Raw genomic sequence first — 20,938 nt, 5'->3', positions numbered from 1 at the left:
ATTACAGAAAGCCTCAAGAAGGCAATTAAAATACACACAGGATAAAGATGCTACTGAGAAGCTTGCCAGACTTGTCCCGAGACCTCCCCTACACTAGGCCAGACATCATGGAGACTTAACACGTGACCCACCCACCCCTTGTGTTCTCTGAACACTGCAGGTGCTGCACCACGGGCCTTAGCTTTTCATCCAGTTCAGCCTCAAAATAGCTCTCAACAAAGTAGACTTTTGCAGCAGAGATTGACAGCTGCTCGCCAAGATTTCACATTCCCTTTCTGGCCTCACAGACAGACTGCCTTTTCCAGAAGTGCTTATGATGAGCTGCCATCGAAGTGTTAATGAGAATGAAATGAGACCGAGGGCCGATAATAACAGCAATAAAAACAGAGAGTAAGAAACGAGACAACCTTGACGATGTCCTAGCAAAGCGCCCACAGACAGAGGGCTCAGATCCGCGCGGTTTTGTTTCGTTTCACGTGAAAACTGATCTTCACTGTCAACCCAACTGGATAATTAGAGCCACCCAGGAAGCAAACCTCAAGATGCTTCTCTGAAAAACAAAACAAAACAAAACAACAACAACAACAACAACAACAACAACAACAAAAAGATGCTTCTCTGAGGGTGTTTCTGAGGCTTAAGCGGCAAGGGGAGACCTACTCTGTGGGCGGGGCCATCCCTTGGGCTTGAGTCTTGAAGTGAATTGGAGAAAGGGAGCAGATCACGAGCTTTCGTTTCTCTCTGCTTCCTGCCTGGGGATGCAACATATGCGCACGGCAAGGTAGCCATGACTTCCCCCGCCATCATGGATTGTACCCTGGACTTCAGAGCATGAGCTCCAGGAAACCCTTCCTGCCTTTCCTCGGTTGCTAAGTATTTGTCAGTGTATCTGTAATGCATTCAGAGAGGAACCAGGGAGGCGCCAAGGTAGGACAGTGCAGGGTCTGAGGTCTTTGATTGCTGAAGTTCTTCATTTGCTGAGAATGCCTGGCATTTAAGGACTGCAGCCTCATCCAAACACTGTAAAGCCCCTTTTGGAAATGTAATTCTCACCCCCATGTAATTCAGACGCTTGGCTTAACATGCACTAGGAAAACTGAAGCAGTCTGGAGATGGGGAGAGACTATGAGCACTCAAAGCCGACCCTCTGCGATCTTCCCAAATAGCCCCTACCACGTCATGACATAGCATTCAAATACCCAAGCCTGCGCTCTGGGAGTGGGGACATTGTTATCCAAACAACTACAGTCTCTGAGGCTGTATAAGTTGGCTTTTGCTTCCTTTGTAAAGTAGGGGTACGACTTTATCCTTTCCCACGTGGGTAGTTAATTGTGCTGTGGTCATTTGCTAGAAAAACTTTCCTTTGTCCTGTGTAACTGGCTTGTCAAGGCTTTGTAAAGTCATGATGCCAGACGAGAGGTTTTTGGAGGTTCTATTTATTCCGTTAATTTATCCTGCTATCTTTGTGTTTTCATAAGCGGCTAGTAGCCCTTAGTTCAAAGTTGCTGTGGACTTTTTACAGTGACCATTTGGAGCTATTTCTCTTCTAAATTTTAGGCACCCCATCACGGTTCACCTGCTCCACTATTTGGAACTTCTTCCATTTCTGTTCCCCTCCACCCCCCAGAATGCAACTGACAGTTCCTGAGTTGTGTTTACTACCAAAGCTAAAAGCAGGTAATGAGGGCAGGTGTGCGGCGGCGTGGAGTCACCTTGATCTGAGGAGGATGGAGGTTTACACTGCTTCCTGCTTGGGAGTGGCTTTCTAACTCTCTTTTTAGACTCTCTTTTTAGCTGCAACATCCGGGGAATCTAACCCGCTTACCAACAAAGCGGAAGATAATCTTGAACCCATGATTCTCTGAACTCCATCTCCTAAATGCTGGGGTTTCAGGTCTAAATCACTACGCCCTGTCTATAAGGCGAGGAGGATATGTTCAAGGTTTGGTGCACATAAGGCAACTGCTTTACCAATCGCTCTGCATCCACAGACCCCAGTGGCATCACCGATCTGGGTTGTTCCCTTCCTCCGAGAACCCGGCAACTGCTCCATACTCCAGACATTCTCTCTTGGGATGGGGGTAGGATAGGGACTGGCAGATTTGGTTTGGTCTGGACAGCGGGTTTGGAGCGCACAGGTTGCACAGGGGTGGCGCGTCCCCAGCAGCGCTGAAAATACAGGTGGCGTCGGGCGGGGCGGCGCACAGGTGTGCCAGGGAGGAGGCGCCGCACCCTGCTCGGGCTCCTGTGGCCGCCTCAGACCCGCGTGCCACTCGGGGACACCGTGCAGGCAGGGCGGACCCCGCAGGGAGCGCGGAGCGCTCGGAGGGACGGTCCTCAAGGCTTTCCAAGTGTCCGCAGCGATGCCAGACCTGTGGAGAGCAATCGCTGGGGAGACCCTTCTGGGTAAGTCGAGGCCGTCCTGGGGCAGGCTGACTGGGCTTGTTCTCCGCCGGGGCGATAGAGCCCACAGAAGAGGCCGGCGCCGGGAATGGAGATACTTATCGCGTTCTGGGTGGAAGCGAGGGAGTTCAGATCCAGATGGAGGTTCCCAGGCTGGGGTTCCGCAGCTCCCACGCCGCCCTGGCGTTGCATGGAGAGTTCTCTACGTTGATCTCGTGCAGCTCCGGACCGTGACCTTTAAGTTTCCCTCAATACAGTTTAGTACTGGACTTAGCTTTCCCAAGGAAAGTGTTTCCCGGGGGATGTAGGTGAGCAACCGGGGTAACTGCCTTCTCTAGCCCTGGCCCCCTGCTCAAGTGGTCTTGGTAGCTGCGAGTATACGACTGTGTTTATAAAAGAAAAAAAAAGTGTCTGTTTCTAGTCTCCCGGGCTCATTTAGCAGTTTTGCACGATGTACTGAGGATTTAGTGTCCTGGCTCTGTGGGAGATGGATACTTAAACCCCTGAGCTCTCAGGGAATCTTTTGGTACACGGCAAGCAAAGTCTTGCAGTTCATTTTGAGCAAGCATACGTCTGGCCTGGGGAGGGCGCTCTCCTGAGAGCGAGAGTTTCAGGGAGCAGCTTGCTCTCAGAAGAGGCTGAAACTCATTTTTTCTGACCCCCCCCCCCGTGCCTTGTAAATTGGGAGGTGTGAAGTGACTCACACTCGGTTTCTCGGAAAGCTACACTAAGTTGCTCCAGGAGGCTTGGTCTTATTCTGAGAACTGTGAGGTGGGATGATTCCTGCAGTTTAACAACCGGAGGCTGAGAAGGGACGGGAGAAAGTGAAGGGCTCTGGTTAACAGTTCTCGGAGGAGGCATGATCTTAGCGCCCGGTGACATTTACTACACAGGCTCGCCGGACAATCACCGGACTTTCCGGTTCTCAGGAGTTTCTCTTGTTTTGTTTTGCACCAATTGTTTCGGCTTTGGTAAGAGAGAGTATAAGGTGTATCTATTCACCCATAGGACATGGGTTGTGTGAGGAACAAGACATCTGGTTAAAACCCAGCTCAAGCTGGACATGGTGGCACGCCTTTAATTCCAGCACCTGAGAGGCAGGCTCTGTGAGTTCAAGGCCAGAGTGGTCTATAAAGCACGTTCCAGGACAGCTAGGGTTGTTTGTTATACAGAGAAACCCTGTGTCATAAAACCAAAAAAACCCAACCAACTAACCAACCAAACAAAAAACAGTTCATCTTGGTACATGGCAAGCACCACGGTTTTAATTATTGCCTAAGATCACAGCCTGTGCCCACAGAGGTGCCTTTGGCTTCAGATCTGTTCCACTCCCCAGGCCTGCCCAGCAAGGTCTAGTTTAGGATGGTCTACTCACAAAAAAAGGTCTATTGCCTAATGACGGGGCTTTAGGAGTGTGGTTCGAATAGGTGGAAGGAATACTCCTTCTTTAGCTTTTCGTATGTATGGATCAAATTAGGAGAGAGAATTTTATCAACCTGAGCCCTGACAGGAAGCCAGTTTCCTATCAGATGGTCCAGCCTATGACATCTTACTGAAGGGATTATCTACAGGCATAGACATGGTTGCATGACGACATGTTTATGGGAACAAATCGAGAGATGACGGCAGATTCATAACAGACATGCTCCACCCTGCCTGCTGGGTAGGGGAAGGAGTCTGGGAGCAGCACCTAGCTCAAGCCAGAGAGTGCAGGCTGCCACCAGGGACAACACCAAAGTCACAGTCTCTCTTAAATATCTTTCTAGGCTACGTCTCTTGGTCTCTCTACCATGGGCTGGGGCCCATGATCTATTACTTTCCCCTGCAAACGCTGGAGCTCACCGGGCTGGAATTGTTTGGTGTCGCGTTTCTCTCCCCGATACTCTTAATAATCCCTCCAATCTGGAGACTCGTTAATAAGAAGTGGACACTCTCTCTGCTGAGGATCGTCACTGTCGGTAAGATCTGAGTGTCTGAAATTCTTCTGTTAGCCAAAAGGAAAATGGTGTAGACCATTCATTGTGTGGGGAATGGCTAACATTTAAAAATCACCTTACTATCCCCTCAGAAAAAATGTAGTGAAATTGGAAAACTATACCGTGTCAATCCTTTTTTTTTCCACCTTAACATCTTTGCGCGACTGGAAAAACCTAAAATTCACTAGAATAAGGAGGGGACAGGTGTGTTGGAGAACAGGCCAACTATGACAAAGCTTAGAAGTGCTGAGAAGGATGACCCAATGGTATTGCATAAGAAATGAGAATTATGTATCTGAAACATCGCAGCAAGTGACCAAACAGCGGGTGAAAACTATTTGCAGTGCTGCCACTCAAAGGGATGATTCCCATACAGTTTCAGTAAGCCAAAAATAAAAGACGAAACAATGAACTAGAAGACCAGCTGAAGACGTCTGCAGTCCTTGGAAAGGAAATCCCATTCGTTCTTTAAAATACAATAAAATTGGGCCATCAAAACGGTTCGGTAGGTAAAGGCACTTGCTGTTGAGCTTGGCGGCCTGAGTTCTTCTATCCTGCGTCCCACACGGTGGCAAGAGAATCAATGCCCACAAGTCGTCTTTCACCTCTACACATGACATTGACTTGTGTGAGCAGGCGTGTGCTCAAACACTCACACACAATAAATGAATTAAAAATTAAAATAACAAAACATAACATAAACGATGCATACATCTTTATGACTTCACAAATGGATCGGCAGAGAAAACTATTAACACTGTGTTGTAAGGGTGTTCATGCGTGGCTGGTGGGTATATAAACCAGCACAGACTTTACGGAGACCAATTTAACAGCACAGACCTTTCCCCCAGCAGCCCCACTACAGGGCTGTGTCCTATAGATACATCCACATATACATGATATGTTGAACATAAGAATCATTGCAGGGATAGTGGTCATGGTAGTACAGAAATGACCCGCATGTTGTCTCTAAGGGGTTGATTAAGTAATCAGTGATTATGAAACTCGGACTGCTATGCAGCCACAGAAAGGGAGTTATTAGATTTAGAGAGGAAAACTGTGAGCTCAAATCTGCTTGGAGCTGTAGCGGAAAGTTCAGACTTCTTACCTTCTGTTGTACCCGGTGGGCCTCTCTGGGCTTTCCTTATGGCGTTTGTTGGTGACCTACACCGGGCAGATCCGTCTGGGAGCTGACATGTCACATTTTCAGGAGCAGTGTTCGGAGTCCCTAGGAAAGCAGACCAGCCCTTTGCTCTCCCTGTGCTTGAAGAAGGCAGAGCACGGTGCAGCCAGTTCTGAGATTCCCCGTGAAGGTGCTTAACTTGTTTTTAGAAATAGGGTTCAGAAGCAACAGCGACAAAAACTCACTATGAAATGAATTCACTCTCATTGACCTAGATTATTCTGACTCATTCAGATAGCTAAAATAAAGAAGAAAAAAAAAACAGACAATACCAAGTGCTGGCAAAAACACGGAACAATCCAGTTTTCACTTGTTGATGGAAATGCGAGAAACTATAAAGCAGCCTGGCTGCCCTGGGAAACTGTTTGGCAGGACCTTGGATAGTAAGCCGAGCTCTACGCCTTGTCATACACTCTAGAAAAATGCAAGCCTCTGTTCATATAGAAACCTGCATACACGAGTTCATAGCAGCGTTAGTCACGAAAGTCCAGACACAGAAGCAATGCCTAGCACCTGACAAATGGATAAGAAGAATAGAGTTTCTTTCTGTAATGGAATATTATTTAGCCATAAAAGAATGAAGGGCTAATCTAGGCGACAATAAAGACACACCTTGAAAGTGTTATACTGAGAGAAAGAGGCCAGCCAGAAAGGGTCACATACTGTAAGATTCTACGGAAGAATCCATGGAGACGGGTTAGTGGTCTCTTGGGGGTGGGGGGCGGGAGTGATGCTGATGCGGAGGGGATTTCTTTTGGGTGTGGAGAGGGTGGTCTGTAACTAGTGGGGATAGGTGACAGTTTGCGAATGTGCCAGAAAGCTACTGAGTGGTGTCCTCTAACCTGATGGACCTCATGAGAGAATCCTACCCAAATGAACACAAATGAAGAAGGTGTGTGGGTATCTGTTGTATAAGCCGATGTCGCAGACATATAAGTCTTTTCCAAATTCTTCGCATTTTTCTGCCAGTTGCCTCAAAGTGAAGATCTGATCAATTGTGATCCTGTTCGCCCTGAATCCACACTGGGCCTCTGCTAGGATTTCCTCTGTTCGGCCCTTGATCCTTTGCAGCATAACGGAGGAGAAGATCTTGCTGCTATAGCACAACAAACTAACGCCCCTGTAACTCGAGGAGTCCTGCTTGTCCTTCTTGTGGATGGGAATTACGACTGAGTGCTTCCATTCCATGGGAATCACTTTATGTTCCCATTTCTCTGGAGTCTGAGAAGCGCCTCGGCCCCTGAGTCTATTGTAGCCGCCTCCAGCTCCTCTACTGTGATGTCATCCGCTCCCGGGGTTTCCTGCCTTTCGCTCTCTTGATAACTTTCTCTATCTCGCTCCTGTCGATATTTAATATTCCCCCATCGTCTTCAGAAAGGCATTTGATAGCGTTTGGAGGAAAGACTTTGGGAAACAGTGAGGTTCTACAGGTACCCAGAGAAAAATCCTAAGAATACTAGACAATAATGCCTATAAAGCTACCTTTGCATCAGTCAAAGTCTGTGGAGAACTAAGTGATCAGTTTAAGACAGTCGTAGAGTGTTGCAGGGATGCGTCCTCTCAACACTACTCTAATATATTCTTGGAACTAACAGAAGCACAACAGCCCTGGAGGATGAGGAGATAGACATGCAGATAGGTGATATGCGAATCAATAACTTACGTTTGGCCGACGATACAGCACTGCTTGCTGAACGTTCAAATGAGCAGCAGGCCATGGTAAATAGAGTGGTGGAAGTCAGTGAAGACCTTGGTATGAAAGCAAACATGGAGAAGACTCAGTACAACACATAGAAGGGCGCACAAGGATTTTAACATTGTAATAAAGAATCAGAGCCTCAAGTAAACAGTCAACTTTGTCTCTCCGGGAGGAAACCTCAGTTCAAAGGAGGGATCTATTTCAGACATCAAGAGGTGGATAGGGACAGCGAGGGCTGCATTCCAGGCACTAGGAAAGGTTTGGTCAACAAGAGACATAAAGACAACAAAATTACAAGTACATGAGACACTTGTCTTGAGCTGCCTTCTTTACAACTCCGAAACCTGGACAATGAAACACTCCTCAGAACAGCTGCTGAATGTGTCTGAGGTGGCATGTCTCAGGAGGATTTAGACATCACATGAAGAGACTGTGCAAAGATGACATGAAGAAACATCTCCGTCTACAGAAGGAAGTAAACTACAGGATATGGCAAGGGGGCTCGAGATACTTTGGCCATGGCATGAGAATGAATAACGGCAGATACCCGAAGATAGCATTGCTTTGAGGAGCGCAGGGGATAAGGCGAAGAGGAAGGCCCAAAAAGCGCTGGATAGACAGCATAAAGGAAGACTGTGGAACCTTAGATATGACAATAACACTAGCATCTAGGACTGGCCAGGATAGAAACAACTGGAGAACCTCTATAAATGGGCTGTTCATGTATGCTTAAGCATTGCTGGGGCATAGATGATGATGATGATGATGATAGGTATCTCTTAGTTCTATCTTCTTTAAAGCAAAGACTGAACCAGACATAACACTTATCAAATGCAGACTGCTGGGTGCCAGGGCATGCTTGCCGGCTCATTTCTCCTTTCTCCTTTCTCTGTTTGTAGGCAGCATAGCCTCCTTTGAGGCTCCGAATGCCCAGCTTCGATTGGTGGTCCTTGCTCTTGGCGTGTCTTCTTCGCTGATAGTGCAAGCTGTGAGCTGGTGGACAGGAAGTGGATTGCAAAGGTATGACTCACGTCTTAGGTACCCGTAGATAAGCAGGTATGACCAGTTCCCGGAGCGAAGTTCTGACCATTAGTTTCAGGGCAGTTTTCCCTTCCACAGGGCCTTGTAAAAGTCCGCCTTTCTTTACAGAAAGTAAAGTGCAAATACTTGCTATTAATCTTATTTTGTTAAGATTATTCTTGGTACTAGAGACCGAGTGTGTGTGTGTGTATGTGTGTGTACACATGCATGTGTGGAATCCAGAGGACAGCTTTCAGTAGTTGGTTCTCCCCTTTCGCCATGTAGGTCCCAGAGAATTGAACTCAGGTAGCCAGGTTTGGCAGCAAGTGCCTTAATTTGCTAAGGCATCTCACTGGTCTCCTGGGCAACAGAAATTGGACGTGGTGGTTTTTTTGGGAAGAGAGAGAGAGCGAGTGTAAGTGGAGTTTTTTTTTAATTGGGACTGATAGCTCCTCAATAAACTTAAATATTAATTATAAATGCTCAACCAATAGCTTAGACTTGTTACTAACTAGCTCTTACAACTTAAATTAACCCATATTTCTTATCTATGCTCTACTACATGGTGGTGCCTTCCTCCAGCATGGCAGGCTCATCTTGCTTCTCTCCACGTCTCCTAGTGACTCCCCATGACTCCACTCTTCTTCTTCCCAGCATCCTCTCACTTTAGGTCTCCTGCCTCACCTCTTCCTGCCTAGCTATTGGCCAGTCCGCTCTTAATTATCAATGAGAGTATCACATCTTCACAGTGTACAAAAGGATTATTCCACAATGGGGGAGGAGGGCACAAGGAAGAGAGAGTGAACCTGGGAGGAATGGGAAGCCAGTGTGACCAGCGTGCATGAAATTCCAAAATAATTAATAAAAATATTTTGTTAGAAAAATTAGTGTAAGTTGCTTAGGTACCAGACTCTACAAAGGCTAAGTAAGTCAAAGACATCCCTGAAGATGATCAGAAACAGAATTGCAGAGCCATATTCTGTGAAATAAATCCACAGTGGGCGTAATACACTGAATCCACACTTAAAGTCTTCAGTAAACTACTTTCACTTCCAGGTACCTCAAACTCTGGGGATTCATTCTGGGACACATGCTTCTCGTTGCCCTCCGGATATGGTACACATCACTGAACCCGATTTGGAGTTATCCAATGTCCAACAGAGTGATCCTGACATTGAGCGTCATAGCTATGTTTGACTGCATTGGCACAGGTAAGGGTATAGTCAGTTTATCTGGGGATCTTCTCTTGGGTGGCATCTGGCTCCTCCCTGTAGCACATCTGAAAAGGAATGTTCTCTTCAGTGGTGCTGGGAATCAAACCCAGAACCTCATTCAGGCAAGCACTCTACCGACGGAGCTAAACCCCAGCTCTAAGACAACTTATAAAAATAGCTTTCTGCAGTGTGGCTCCGTGTCGGTTGCCCCTCTTGTTGCGCAGCAATGGACACAGACGATGGGCTGTTATGGCTGTTATGTGGGCAGATTGCCCTGGCTCCTTGGCAATGCATACACGAGTGGCAGTAAGTAATGAGAGAACCATGGGCGGGATGTGCCCGCGTGTCCATCGGAGACTCGAGTGGATCCTGCACTTCAGCTCAGTTTTCTCCTGTCTTCTCCATTTCTCTGCCTGGTCTGGGATGGGAGTCTCCTTTCTCAGCACCCATCCGCTCTGTGCCATTATTTCCAAACCTCAGACCCTTCCGGGATCTGAACACAGCAGGCGTTCTTTGCCTTTCTATTGAAGATGCGTTGGGTCCTAGGGGCTGGAGACACCCCAGCTGACTCCTATAGCCTCAATTTAGTGTGTGAAGCCGGGGCTTTGATGAGCGTCTCGAGTCACACAGCACGCAGGACCAGGCCAGCGTGACACTTCATTAAGGAGGCACACTGCCTTAGCCACTGTCAGTTTCTCTACTGGCTGTGTGATCTTGGACCAGTTAGTTGATCTCTCTGGGCTTGGATTCTAACCTGTGAAATGGGATTTGTAACACTGCAGACCTCAGACACTGGCAAAGATGAACTGAATCATGTAAAGGGCTCATACAGCCGAGGCTCATGGAAACGCAGTCAGGATACTGGGTTCTTAGAGTGTTTGATGAGATACTATTTTTTTTAATTTATTTTTTAAAACAATCTTCTCTCATTTTACATACCAATCCCAGTTCCCACTTTCTCTCTTCCTGCTCTCCCCACCTTCCACCCACCCACCCCCAATCCACTCCTCAGAAAGGGTGAGGCTTTCCATGGGGCGTCAATAAAGTCTGGCACATCACTCTGAGGCAGGATCAAGACCCTCCCCCCCATATCTAGATTGAGCAAGGTATCCCTCCAAAGAGAATGGGCTCCAAAAAGCCAGTTCAAGTACTAGGGATAAATCCTGGTCCCACTGCCAGTGGCCCCACAGACTGCCCCAGCCACACAACTGTCCCCCACATTCAGAAGGCCTAGTTTGGTCCTATGCTGGTTCCCCTGCTGTGAGTTCAGAGTCAGTAAGCTCCCATTAGCTCAGGTCAGCTGTTTCTGTGGGTATCCCCATCATGGTCTTGACCCCTTTGCTCATATCATCACTCCTCCCTCTCTTTGACTGGATCCTGGGAACTCAACCCAGTGCTCAGCTGTGGATCTCTGCATCTGCTTTCATCAGTTGCTGGATAAAGGTTTTATGATGACAGTTAAAGTAGTCATCAATCTGATTACAAGGGAAAGCCAGTTCCCCTGTAATCAGAGAGGCACCCTCTCCACTGTTGCTTAGGGTCTTAACTGGGGCCATCCTTGTGGATTCCTGGGAATTTTCCTAGTGCCAGTTTCTCACTAGCCCCATAATGGTCCATCAGTCAAGATATCTCTTTCTGCCAGCACTCGGGAGGCAGAGGCAGAAGGATCTCTGTGAGTTCGAGGCCAGCCTGGTCTACAAGAGCTAGTTCCAGGACAGGCTCCAAAGCTACTTTCCTTGCTCTCCCTCTCAGCCCTTCCCCCATCTCGGCCATCCCCATTCTGTTCCCTCATGTTTTCCTCCTCCTCCCCTTCTCTCCTCCCTTTCCCCTTCCACCCCCTCTCTGCATGCTCCCAATTTTATCAGAAGATTTTGTTTATTTCCCCTTCCCAGGGGAATCTATATATGTCTCTCTCTGGGGTCATGGGAGACCCTGCTTGATCATGAGGGAGCAGCCTTTGGTGCTAGCATGTTGCGTTCGTGTTGGATAATGCCTATTCTCTTGAGACAACATTCTCTTTTTCCTGCCCATATTTCTCTCACTCCGTTACCTTTGCATGAATTTAGCAGCTTTCTACAAGAAAGTTTTACCTGTGAGTTCTACTTGTTTTCCTCCTGACACCCCATAGCTAGCCAGAAATGGTCCCTCCCATCAGATAGCTCTCGCGCATTCAACTTCTCAGAGATATAATATCCCCTCTAGCAAGAACTCTAGCAAGTTCTTGAAGCCATGAACTATTTCCAGCCACAGAGAGTCTGGTAGAAACAGAAGCTACACACTCTTTACCTTTATTATTTCCCTATTTCCTTTTTTTCCCTTTAAATTCTAGATGGTTACTACAATACCTCTGAGGGGAAGAAGCCCAGCGAAGTCACCAAGGGCGTGGCTTCTCGACATAGCTGGCTGTTGCCAGGTGCTGCCTTTGGGAGCCTCATGTTCCTCACTCACTGGATCTTTGGAGAGGTCTCTATTGTTTCCAGATGGGCAGTGAGTGGTCACCCTCATCCAGGGCCCGATCCTAACCCATTTGGGTGAGTTCAGCTCTGTTAGCTCTGGGGAGGAGCCAGAAGGGTGTCTGCTCTGCACTAGAGAATCATGGGGAAGTTGAGGGGAATTGAGGGCTATATTGAAGTGGCCCCAAATTCCTGTATGGGAAGCATGGGGAATCCCTTGTCTGTGGGCATGGCATCTGCTAGTCATTCTTCTCAGCCCCTGTGATGACAGCATTGCGTGTGTGTTGGTATAGATTTCAGCGTCACTGGGAGAGCCAAGACTCTTCCCTGTGTTCTCCTTTGCAGATGGACAGAATGGTCTAAACTTAAGAGGACTGAGTAAACAATACAGGTGACAGTCTTAAAACAGTGCCTGGTGTGTCGCCAGTGCCAGGTTTGAAGTTAGATTTCCGCTATTTAAGCAATACTATATTGTAGCTCCCATTGCTAATGGATTTCCCACTGATGTTTACTTCAGTTTTTATTACTTTTAAATGTATATGGGTGCTTTACCTACCTGTTCATCTGTGCCATGTGTGGGTGCCCGATGCTGGTAGAGGCCAGAAGAGGATGTCACATCTGCAACGGCCCTTACAGATGTCCGTGAGCCACCATGTGGGTGACAGGAACCAAACCCAGGTCCTCTGCAAGTGTTCTTAACTGCCCAGACATCTTTCCAACCCACTTTAAATTCTTCTCCTGTAAAATTTTTTTTATTTTAATTTTTATGATTTATTTAACTTATTTTATGTGCATTGGTGTGAGGTTGTCAGATCCCCTGGAACAGGAGTTACAGACAGTTGTGAGCTGCCATGTGGGTGCTGGGCATGGAACCTGGGTCCTCTGGAAGAGCAGTCAGTGCTCTTAACCGCTGGAGCCATCTCTCCAGCCCCTAAACTTTTTATAAAAATAACAAAACAACGAAATAGCTTGTGGTAGTTAAAAATAAGTGAGACTGTTAAGCTGTCACTCACTTTAGGAAGACACTAGATAAAAGCAATACTGAGAGAGAATAAAGACAATTCCACAACAAACATTGCCAGTGACTCGTCCTTTGGTCCTTGGCAGACTCATGTGAGATCTCTAGTGGCTGCTATGAGCTGTAACTTAAGAGATGGGAATTCACTGTGTCTACACTGACCATGAGAGACTTCTGGTGTTAGACTGTTTGCTACTTCAATGCTCTATTTTGTTCATTTTATTTTCGGCACTGCACATTAACCCCTCCCGTACGCTAGGCACCGACCCTTCACTGAGCCACCCCATCCGTTCTCCTTGAGTGTTCTGTGCACTGGTTCCCAGCGGCTCTCATTCTCGCCATTGCTTCGTATCCACTGTGTGATATGAATGGATGTAGCTAGGGGTGGAAGATAGCTTTCTGATCTATGCTTGATCGATGTATTGATTTTACCTTTTATTTTCATTTATTTACAGAGGTGTGGTTCTGCTGGGCTTGGCCAGTGGATTGATGCTTTCAGGTTCATCAAGGCTTTGTGACGCTGGGCTAGCCTGGTGGGCAACAGGTATGTAGAACTGGCCTGAAGTCTCATTGTCATTGCCCCTAACAGTGAAGGGTCTGCTGTAGATATCTTGAAGAATGCTTTTGTTCCTTTATTGTCTGTTTTGTTTAATGTCTTTTGGCCTGAATGGCCAGGGGTTCTGGTGATTGGCTGGTTGTCAGGTTGAGTAGGGTTGTCTCAACTGAAGTTTGAGGGGATTTGGGTGCCTTGATCTAGTGTATTGTCCAGTTCTTCTGGCTAGTGTGGTTATTACTTGTGCCTATGGGTCTGCTCTTCCAACTGGTATGGGTCATGCATATGCCTATAGGGTCTGTTGATGTTGCTGGAGAGGGTTGTTCACAGGGAATCTCTTCCTCCAATTGATGCAGATGGTGCCTGTGCCTCGGGGGCCACTGATGCCACAGGGGATCCCCCCTTCCCAAAGAACAAGCATTGACCTGAGATTTGCTGCACTGTCTACCTCTAGGAGTGCTAGTGCCAGGCTGTGGCTGGGAACAAGCCATGTTCAGCTGCTGCACTTTGGTTTGCTTGGGAGTTGAGCACCAACCAGTGGTCTCCTGAGGTTTCCAGCACTCACCCGCTAAGAACTGGTCATGCCATAAGCTTTGCTGTTCTCTTGCCTCTCTCATCCTATTTTTTTCTTTTTTCCTGTCTCTTACAAACAGGAGCAGCTTCAGCCATGGGTCTCCTTTACCTGCATACGTGGGCAGCAGCTGTTTCTGGATGTGTACTGGCCGTCTTCACGGGCTCTGTGTGGCCTCAAGTACTTGGACACCTTGTGAACTCTGGGACAAACCCTGGGGAAACCATGACCACAGGCATGATCACTTATCTTTTAGAAATATTTTTCTGTGCCTGGTGCACAGCTTTCAAGTTTGTTCCTGGAGGTGTCTACGCTAGAGAAAGATCGGATGTGCTTTTGGGTGAGTCCATGTCAACAGATCCTGTTAAAGAAACTGACCCAAGTTCCTGAAGACATTCACTTTCCTATCCCCTGAGCTCTACCTCTGTCAGGACAGGCTGTTCTGGAAGACTCACTGTGAAGTGAAGCAGGATCTCTGAGAATTCCCTATTTCCCGTCTTGGCTGGGACTTTCACCCCCTTAGAGGAACATGGAACCATGACCCCAACTCCTCCCAAATCCTTCTCCACCTCTCTACCCACCCAACTTCACCTTCTTTTTCTTTATTAAGACAAACCAAGTAACAAACAACCCATAAAAAAAATATAGAGTCTGATTCATGTTGGCCCTTACTGTAGCACTGATATACCCGGTGCCACTCTATTGAGGAAAACCGATTTCCCCCTCTTCCAGCAGATATCAATTACAAATAGTTTCTTGATTATGGGTGGAATTTGTGCCCAGTTACCTACATTTTCTCTGCAGGTGCTGGGCTTTGCAAACTTTGTAATTCTTGTGGTTTCTTTCAGGTGGGTCTACTCTCTCGGGCTCTGCTCTGTCCGGTGTCTTTTTCTTACTCCAGCTTGCTCGGGGTGCTGCCTGGTGGAGGACGGGAGAGAAAGTAAGAGCCGTGCTGTCCCTGGCTTTGTTTCTTTGGAGCACTGTGAATGATGGGCTTTGCTAGTTTATTCTCCTTGCTCACAGACCTGTGAAACTGGGCTTTGTCTCAGCTTCGCATGAATGAGAACCTTCTTTAATAAGAAGAGTGACATAGTAACCAGGCAAGGAAAGTTGGCAATGTTGGGCAGCTTTCTACAAAATGTCTTTATTGGTTTTTTGAGAATATCACAATAGATTTTGATCATATTTTTTCCCTTCCCCAACTCTTCCAAGATCTTCCCCTACCTCCCTACCTGATACGTATTTTGAAATCTCTGGTAGTGGTTTTCTCTGCTGATGCAATAAGCTAAATCAAGCTGAACTAAAAGTCTAGGTTTAATGAGTAAAGCTCTCCTGGGTGATCTTGGGATGGAGGGGATAACACAGCTGCTTCCAAGGAGGGGGCTTTAAATATCCTGTAGGTGCAGTCTTTGAGCAAACTCCAGGGGAGAAGCCACCGTCTGACTGTGGGAATTTTGTCTGGCTTGAACCTGTGCCAGGTCTTATGCATGCTCTCATAGTCTTTGTGAGTTCATACATCCAGCAGTCCTGTTGAGTCTAAAAATGAGGTTTCCTTGGAGCCATCCTCACACACTATTTCTGCCCCCTCTTCTGCATAGTCCTGGGCCTTGAGGAAAAGCTGTGTTAACGACATCCCTTACTGAGCACTGTGTAGTCTCTCACGCTCTGTACTTTGTCAAATTGTGGGTCTCTATGTTAATGAACATCTTCTGCAAGAAGATGAGTCTGTGATGAGGGTTGAGTGAGCTACTGCTCTATGGATACATCAGTATGTCACGAGGAGTCATTTTATTGCGATGACCATTTAGCAGAATAATAGCAGTGAGTTTCCCCTAGGGCCCATGATCAGTCTAGTTCCAGGTTCTTGGCCTCAGTAACAGTGTAACACATGAGTTTCATTTCATTGAGTGGGCCTAAATCAGGTTTTTTTTTTTAAAAAAAAAAACAGGACTTGGTTACTCCCATAACATCCATGCCACTATTGAACCAGTGGGCATAGCTTGTAGGCAGGTTGTTGTTGCAGTTCTAAGCTTCTAGTTGAGTACCAGCTAGATTCCTCCATGTTATTCTCTGCAAAAGTAGTAGGTGCTCTTAACCACTGAGCCCTCTTTCCAGCCTCCATCTCACCATTGTTGATAGAAGGCATTATCTTTTACGATACTGGGTATTGAATCCAATGCCTCATGAGTGCTAGGTACGCCTTTGCCACGGAGTTATGCCCCATCCCTCTTTTTTTCTCTTTCTTTTTTTTTCTTTTTCTTATTTATTTATTAAAGATTTCTGCCTCCTCCCCGCCACCGCCTCCTATTTCCCTCCCCCTCCCCCAATCGACTCTCCCCCTCTCATCAGCCCAAAGAGCAACCAGGGTTCCCTGCCCTGTGGGGAGTTCAAGGACCACCCACCTCCATCCAGGTCTAGTAAGATGAGCATCCAAACTGCCTAGGCTCCCACAAAGCCAGTACGTGTAATAGGATCAAAACCCAGTGCCATTGTTCTTGACTTCTCAGCAGTCCTCATTGTCTGCTATGTTCAGTGAGTCCGGTTTTGTCCCATGCTTTTTCAGACCCAGTCCAGCTGGCCTTGGTGAGTTCCCGATAGAACATCCCCATTGTCTCAGTGTGTGGGTGCACCCCTAGTGGTCCTGAGTTCCTTGCTCATGCTCTCTCTCCTTCTGCTCCTGATTTGGACCTTGGGGTTTTTTTTCTCTTTCAACAGGGACCATAATGGTAATTATTGGATTAAATATGCTGTTTGGACCTAAGAAAAACCTTGACTTTCTTCTTCAAACAAAAAATAGTTCTAAAGTACTTTTGAGAAGGAGTGAAAAATACATGAAACTTAGTAAGTATAGTTTTACTTGCCTTTAAAAAAGTTTGATGAATAAAATTTTTTCTTTACTTTTGTTTTCTTTCTTTCTTCTTTTCTTTTTGAGACAGAGGGTCTTCTGTTTATTTGTTTTTTTTTTCATGTCAGGGTTTCTCTCTGTAGCCCTGGCGGTCCTGGAACTCCCTCTGTAGACCAGGTTGACCTCAGATTCACAGAGAACCCGCCTTTGCCTCCCGAGTGCTGGGTTTAAAGGTGTGGGCCACCACTGCCCAGCTTGAGACAGGGTCTTTTTTTTTTTTAAATATTTATTTATTTATTAAGTATACAGTATTCTTTCTGCGTGTATGCCTGCAGGCCAGAAGAGGGCAACAGATCTCATTACAGATGGTTGTGAGCCACCATGTGGTTGCTGGGAATTGAACTCAGGACCTTTGGAAGAGCAGGCAGTGCTCTTAACCTCTGAGCCATCTCTCAGCCCCGAGACAGGGTCTTTTTATGTAGCTCTGGCTATCCTGAAACTCACTCTGCAGACCAGGCTGGCCATGAATTCACAGAGATAATCCTATCTCTGCCTCCCCAGGGTTGGGATTAAAGGCATGTGCCTCCATGCCTGCCTCATGTTGGATCTATTTTCCAACCTGAGATTCAAGAGTACCAAGAAGCCTGCTGAGCCCTTCACTTGGCTACAACAACTCTGTATTTTGCTGCCAGTTGTCTTTGTTTCCTTCCTGCCTTTTGGGTTTGTTGAAACATGTTGAAGAATATTTGTTTAATTATGCAGATATGTGCTGCGTTTAATTTAACTATGTAAAGCTGTATGGCATTTGTTTGTGTTGTGGAATATTTGTTTAATTATGTAAAGGTTTGTTGCTGTTTTACAGGTGTGTGCTTGTCCAAGGCACATATTTGGTTTAGTGAAAATCTGATTGACCAATAGCGAGGGAGGAGGTGGAACTTCCATGCAGGGAGAGTGAGTAGGGGGAGGAATTTAGGCTCAGCGGATAAAGGAGGAGGAGATGGCAGGGAGATGCCATTGACCAGCGAGCCAGACAAGGAGGAAACAGGAAAGTAGGACATACAGAATGAAAAACAGAAAAAGTCTCAAGGCAAAATGTAGAAGAATAGAAACAGGTTAATGTGAGCAGACTTTTCTTTCTTCCTACCAGTTCCCAAATAACTGACAAAGAGACTTACTATTACTTATAAATGCTTAGCCAATAGCTTAGGCTTGTTACAAGCTAGCTCTTACAACTTAAATTGATCCATATTTCTTATCTGTGCTTTGCCATGTGACTTGGTGTCTTTACTCCGTATAGCATGCCCATCTTGCTTCTCTCTGTGTCTGCTCGTGACTCCTGATGCTGCCATTCTTCTTCCCAACTTTCTCAGTTTGGCTCTTCCTAATCTTATCCTGTCAACTATTGGCCAGTCAGCTTCTTTATTAAACCAATCACAGCGGCATATATTCACCCAGTGTAAAGGAATATCCCACAGGTTAAAATTAAGTTAAAAGAACTAGTGGGACAGACCTAAGCTAAGGTTGAGCATTCATAATTAATAAGATGTCTCCGTGTCGTTATTTGGGAGCTGGTTGGCAGCCCAAAGAAAAATTGCAACTACAGAAACACATTTAAGCAAATCCCTGATATTGTGGCATTTCAATCATAAATATCCTATATGGTTTTATTTTACTTCTAATATAGAAAATTTATCAGGTAGAATTTCCAAGATGTTTTTTTTTTCCTGATAGTTGAGACCATGTATTCATTCCATCCTTCTTCTCTTGCTTTGGAAGATTAAACATGTTAACATGAGTGTGTTGGTAAGCTATATCTCACACATGAAATAAGCTTGTCACCTAATGTCTGACTCATTTACAATGAACTGGATCACATATAAATGTTTAGTGAATGTATAATGTGCTGATTAGGTGACAGTTATGTAGGCTATAAAGACACATAAACACTGGTTTGTACTCTTAAGCTTTTAAACATTACCAGAGGAGAAAATATTATTGTAAAAAGAGACAACAATTGAAACTATATATTAAAATATTCCCTCAAAATATTTCTGAATTCTGTGTCCCAAAGAGTCACACGGTTATGTAAAATCTGTCATGTATGTCTCATCATAGTCTGGGAGGATCGTATTAAACTGAGATTTTTCTCAATGTGTTTGGCAGTCACGGCTTCACTGTGCTGCCCCTAGAGCTGGAGTTTGTCCTCCCCCTGCTCGGGAGTCTTTGGTCTTCCACTCTGAAGACTCTGACTTTCTCGGTACCGGGACGTCCTCAACATTGTTTTGCTCAGCTGCTTTCTCACTCTCTTTCCTCCATCTTTTTAGATGTCAATTTGGTTATATTGGCCCTACCATGATTTTTGTTCTTAAGTGCTTTTATTTTTTCCTGCCTCTATCTTATTTTCTTAAAAATTAAAAATGTTTGTTTGTTTGTTTATTCAGTGTGTATGTGGGGGGCAAGGCATGTGTAGGAGGTCAGAGTCTGTTCTCTTGTTCTGTCAGGTCCGCACCAGGGATCAAGCTCTCAGCAGCATTTGCCTCTCCCTGCTGAGCCATCTTGCTGGCCCCGCCTCTGTGTCGCCCTTTGCATTAGTTCTGCTTTAAGCTCTGTCTGCTCTAGTCTGTATCTTGCCCATTGAACTCTTTCTCACTCATTAAATTATATATTTTTATTTCTAGTTTAAACATTATTTTATTTTATGAGTCTGAGTGTTCGTCAGCATGTATGTCTGTGTACCATCTCATGCCTGGGGCACCAGAGGCCAGAAGAGGCTGTCAGCTCCCCTGGAACCAGAATAAAAGTCAGTTGTAAGCTGCTGTGTGCTGTGGATCAAACCTGGGCCCAGTGCTCTTAGCCACCTGTCCGTCACTCCGCCCCTCTATTTTTATATCTAACAATCGGATTTATTTCTTTACAACTTCCCTGATTATTTTGTTGTTAGCCTTCCATTCCCCAGTCAGACTTTTGCTTTCTCTCTTGTTTCTGAACACACTAGGCATGCTCACTCTGTATTTTGATTCTTAAATTTCTGACATCTAAAAGATCTGAAATCTTCATATGTTGGTTCTTCAGGACATCTGTTCCTGATGTTTGTGCCTGCAAAAATGTCTTTTCATGTATATTTTGTAGTTTATTTCTCTTTGTGTTTTTTTCTCTTGTTATGTTCCCAGGGAATAATCTTCAAATGCCTGGTTTTAAAGTATGGATGATGTATACATGTCCCACACATACTCCTTGTCAATAGATACAATTTTGAAAAAACTATTTAAATGTTTTAGTTTCTTTTTAATGATTCTTTTTTCTTTTTGTTTAGTTTTGTGGCTGCTTGTTGGTGTGGGGTTGTTAGGATTAGGACTACGGCACAAAACCTATGAGAGAAAATTAGGCCAAGGGGTAAGTAATTAACATTTGTTAGATAAAGTTTTACTTTATGTGTGTGTATACATATACACAAACAGACATACATACACAGACACACACACATACAGGTGTGCACACACACACAGACACGCACACACATATAATATTGCACAACACTATCTTGTTTTGAACCTTTGTTTGACAGTGTTTTGGTGCCTGGCCTCCCTTTTCTACTCTTTTTTCCTTTTTGTTAAATTTGTCCCCTAGTATATGAAGTGAAATTATTTATCATGTACATATCCACTCCCATTACTTATTTTCGTCTTCTTTTCTTTTAGACACCTTCTGCGTCTATGTTATATAGATATATTTAAATTATGGATGTGAGAGACAGCATTGACATTTGTTGTTCTGAGCCTAGCTTAGTTGGCTTAACAGCATGATCTCTGCTTGCATCCATTTCCATGCAAATGACACCATTGCACTCTTCCCTGTGGCTCAGTAAAACTCCGCTGCTGCGTATTTGTGCGTTTGCACTGTTTTCTCTACTCGCCAATCTATTGACTGGCATCTTGGTTGATTTCAAATGCTGGCTATTGGGAGTACTATAGCAAAGTAATCTCTGTGGTGTGGTACCTTAGAC

General features: G+C 45.6%; 1 protein-coding gene across 1 annotated transcript in view; it reads left to right on the top strand.

Moving 5' to 3' along the window:
* Positions 1-2,221: 2,221 nt before the first annotated feature.
* Positions 2,222-20,938, top strand: part of Cwh43 (cell wall biogenesis 43 C-terminal homolog) — a 46,060-nt gene continuing 27,343 nt past the window's right edge. The window contains exons 1-9 of the mRNA XM_075942875.1: positions 2,222-2,406; positions 4,170-4,361; positions 8,161-8,281; positions 9,338-9,492; positions 11,825-12,026; positions 13,422-13,510; positions 14,173-14,430; positions 16,806-16,931; positions 20,249-20,328. Coding sequence (XP_075798990.1) covers positions 2,364-2,406; positions 4,170-4,361; positions 8,161-8,281; positions 9,338-9,492; positions 11,825-12,026; positions 13,422-13,510; positions 14,173-14,430; positions 16,806-16,931; positions 20,249-20,328 — 1,266 coding nt within the window. The 5' untranslated portion in view covers positions 2,222-2,363. The remainder of the gene's footprint in view (positions 2,407-4,169; positions 4,362-8,160; positions 8,282-9,337; positions 9,493-11,824; positions 12,027-13,421; positions 13,511-14,172; positions 14,431-16,805; positions 16,932-20,248; positions 20,329-20,938) is intronic.

This window comes from Microtus pennsylvanicus, chromosome 12, assembly GCF_037038515.1.
Source record: "Microtus pennsylvanicus isolate mMicPen1 chromosome 12, mMicPen1.hap1, whole genome shotgun sequence".
Taxonomy (NCBI): Eukaryota; Metazoa; Chordata; class Mammalia; order Rodentia; family Cricetidae; genus Microtus; species Microtus pennsylvanicus.
The sequence above is the reverse complement of the archived record's forward strand: the minus strand, read 5'-3'. Positions and strand labels throughout refer to the sequence as shown.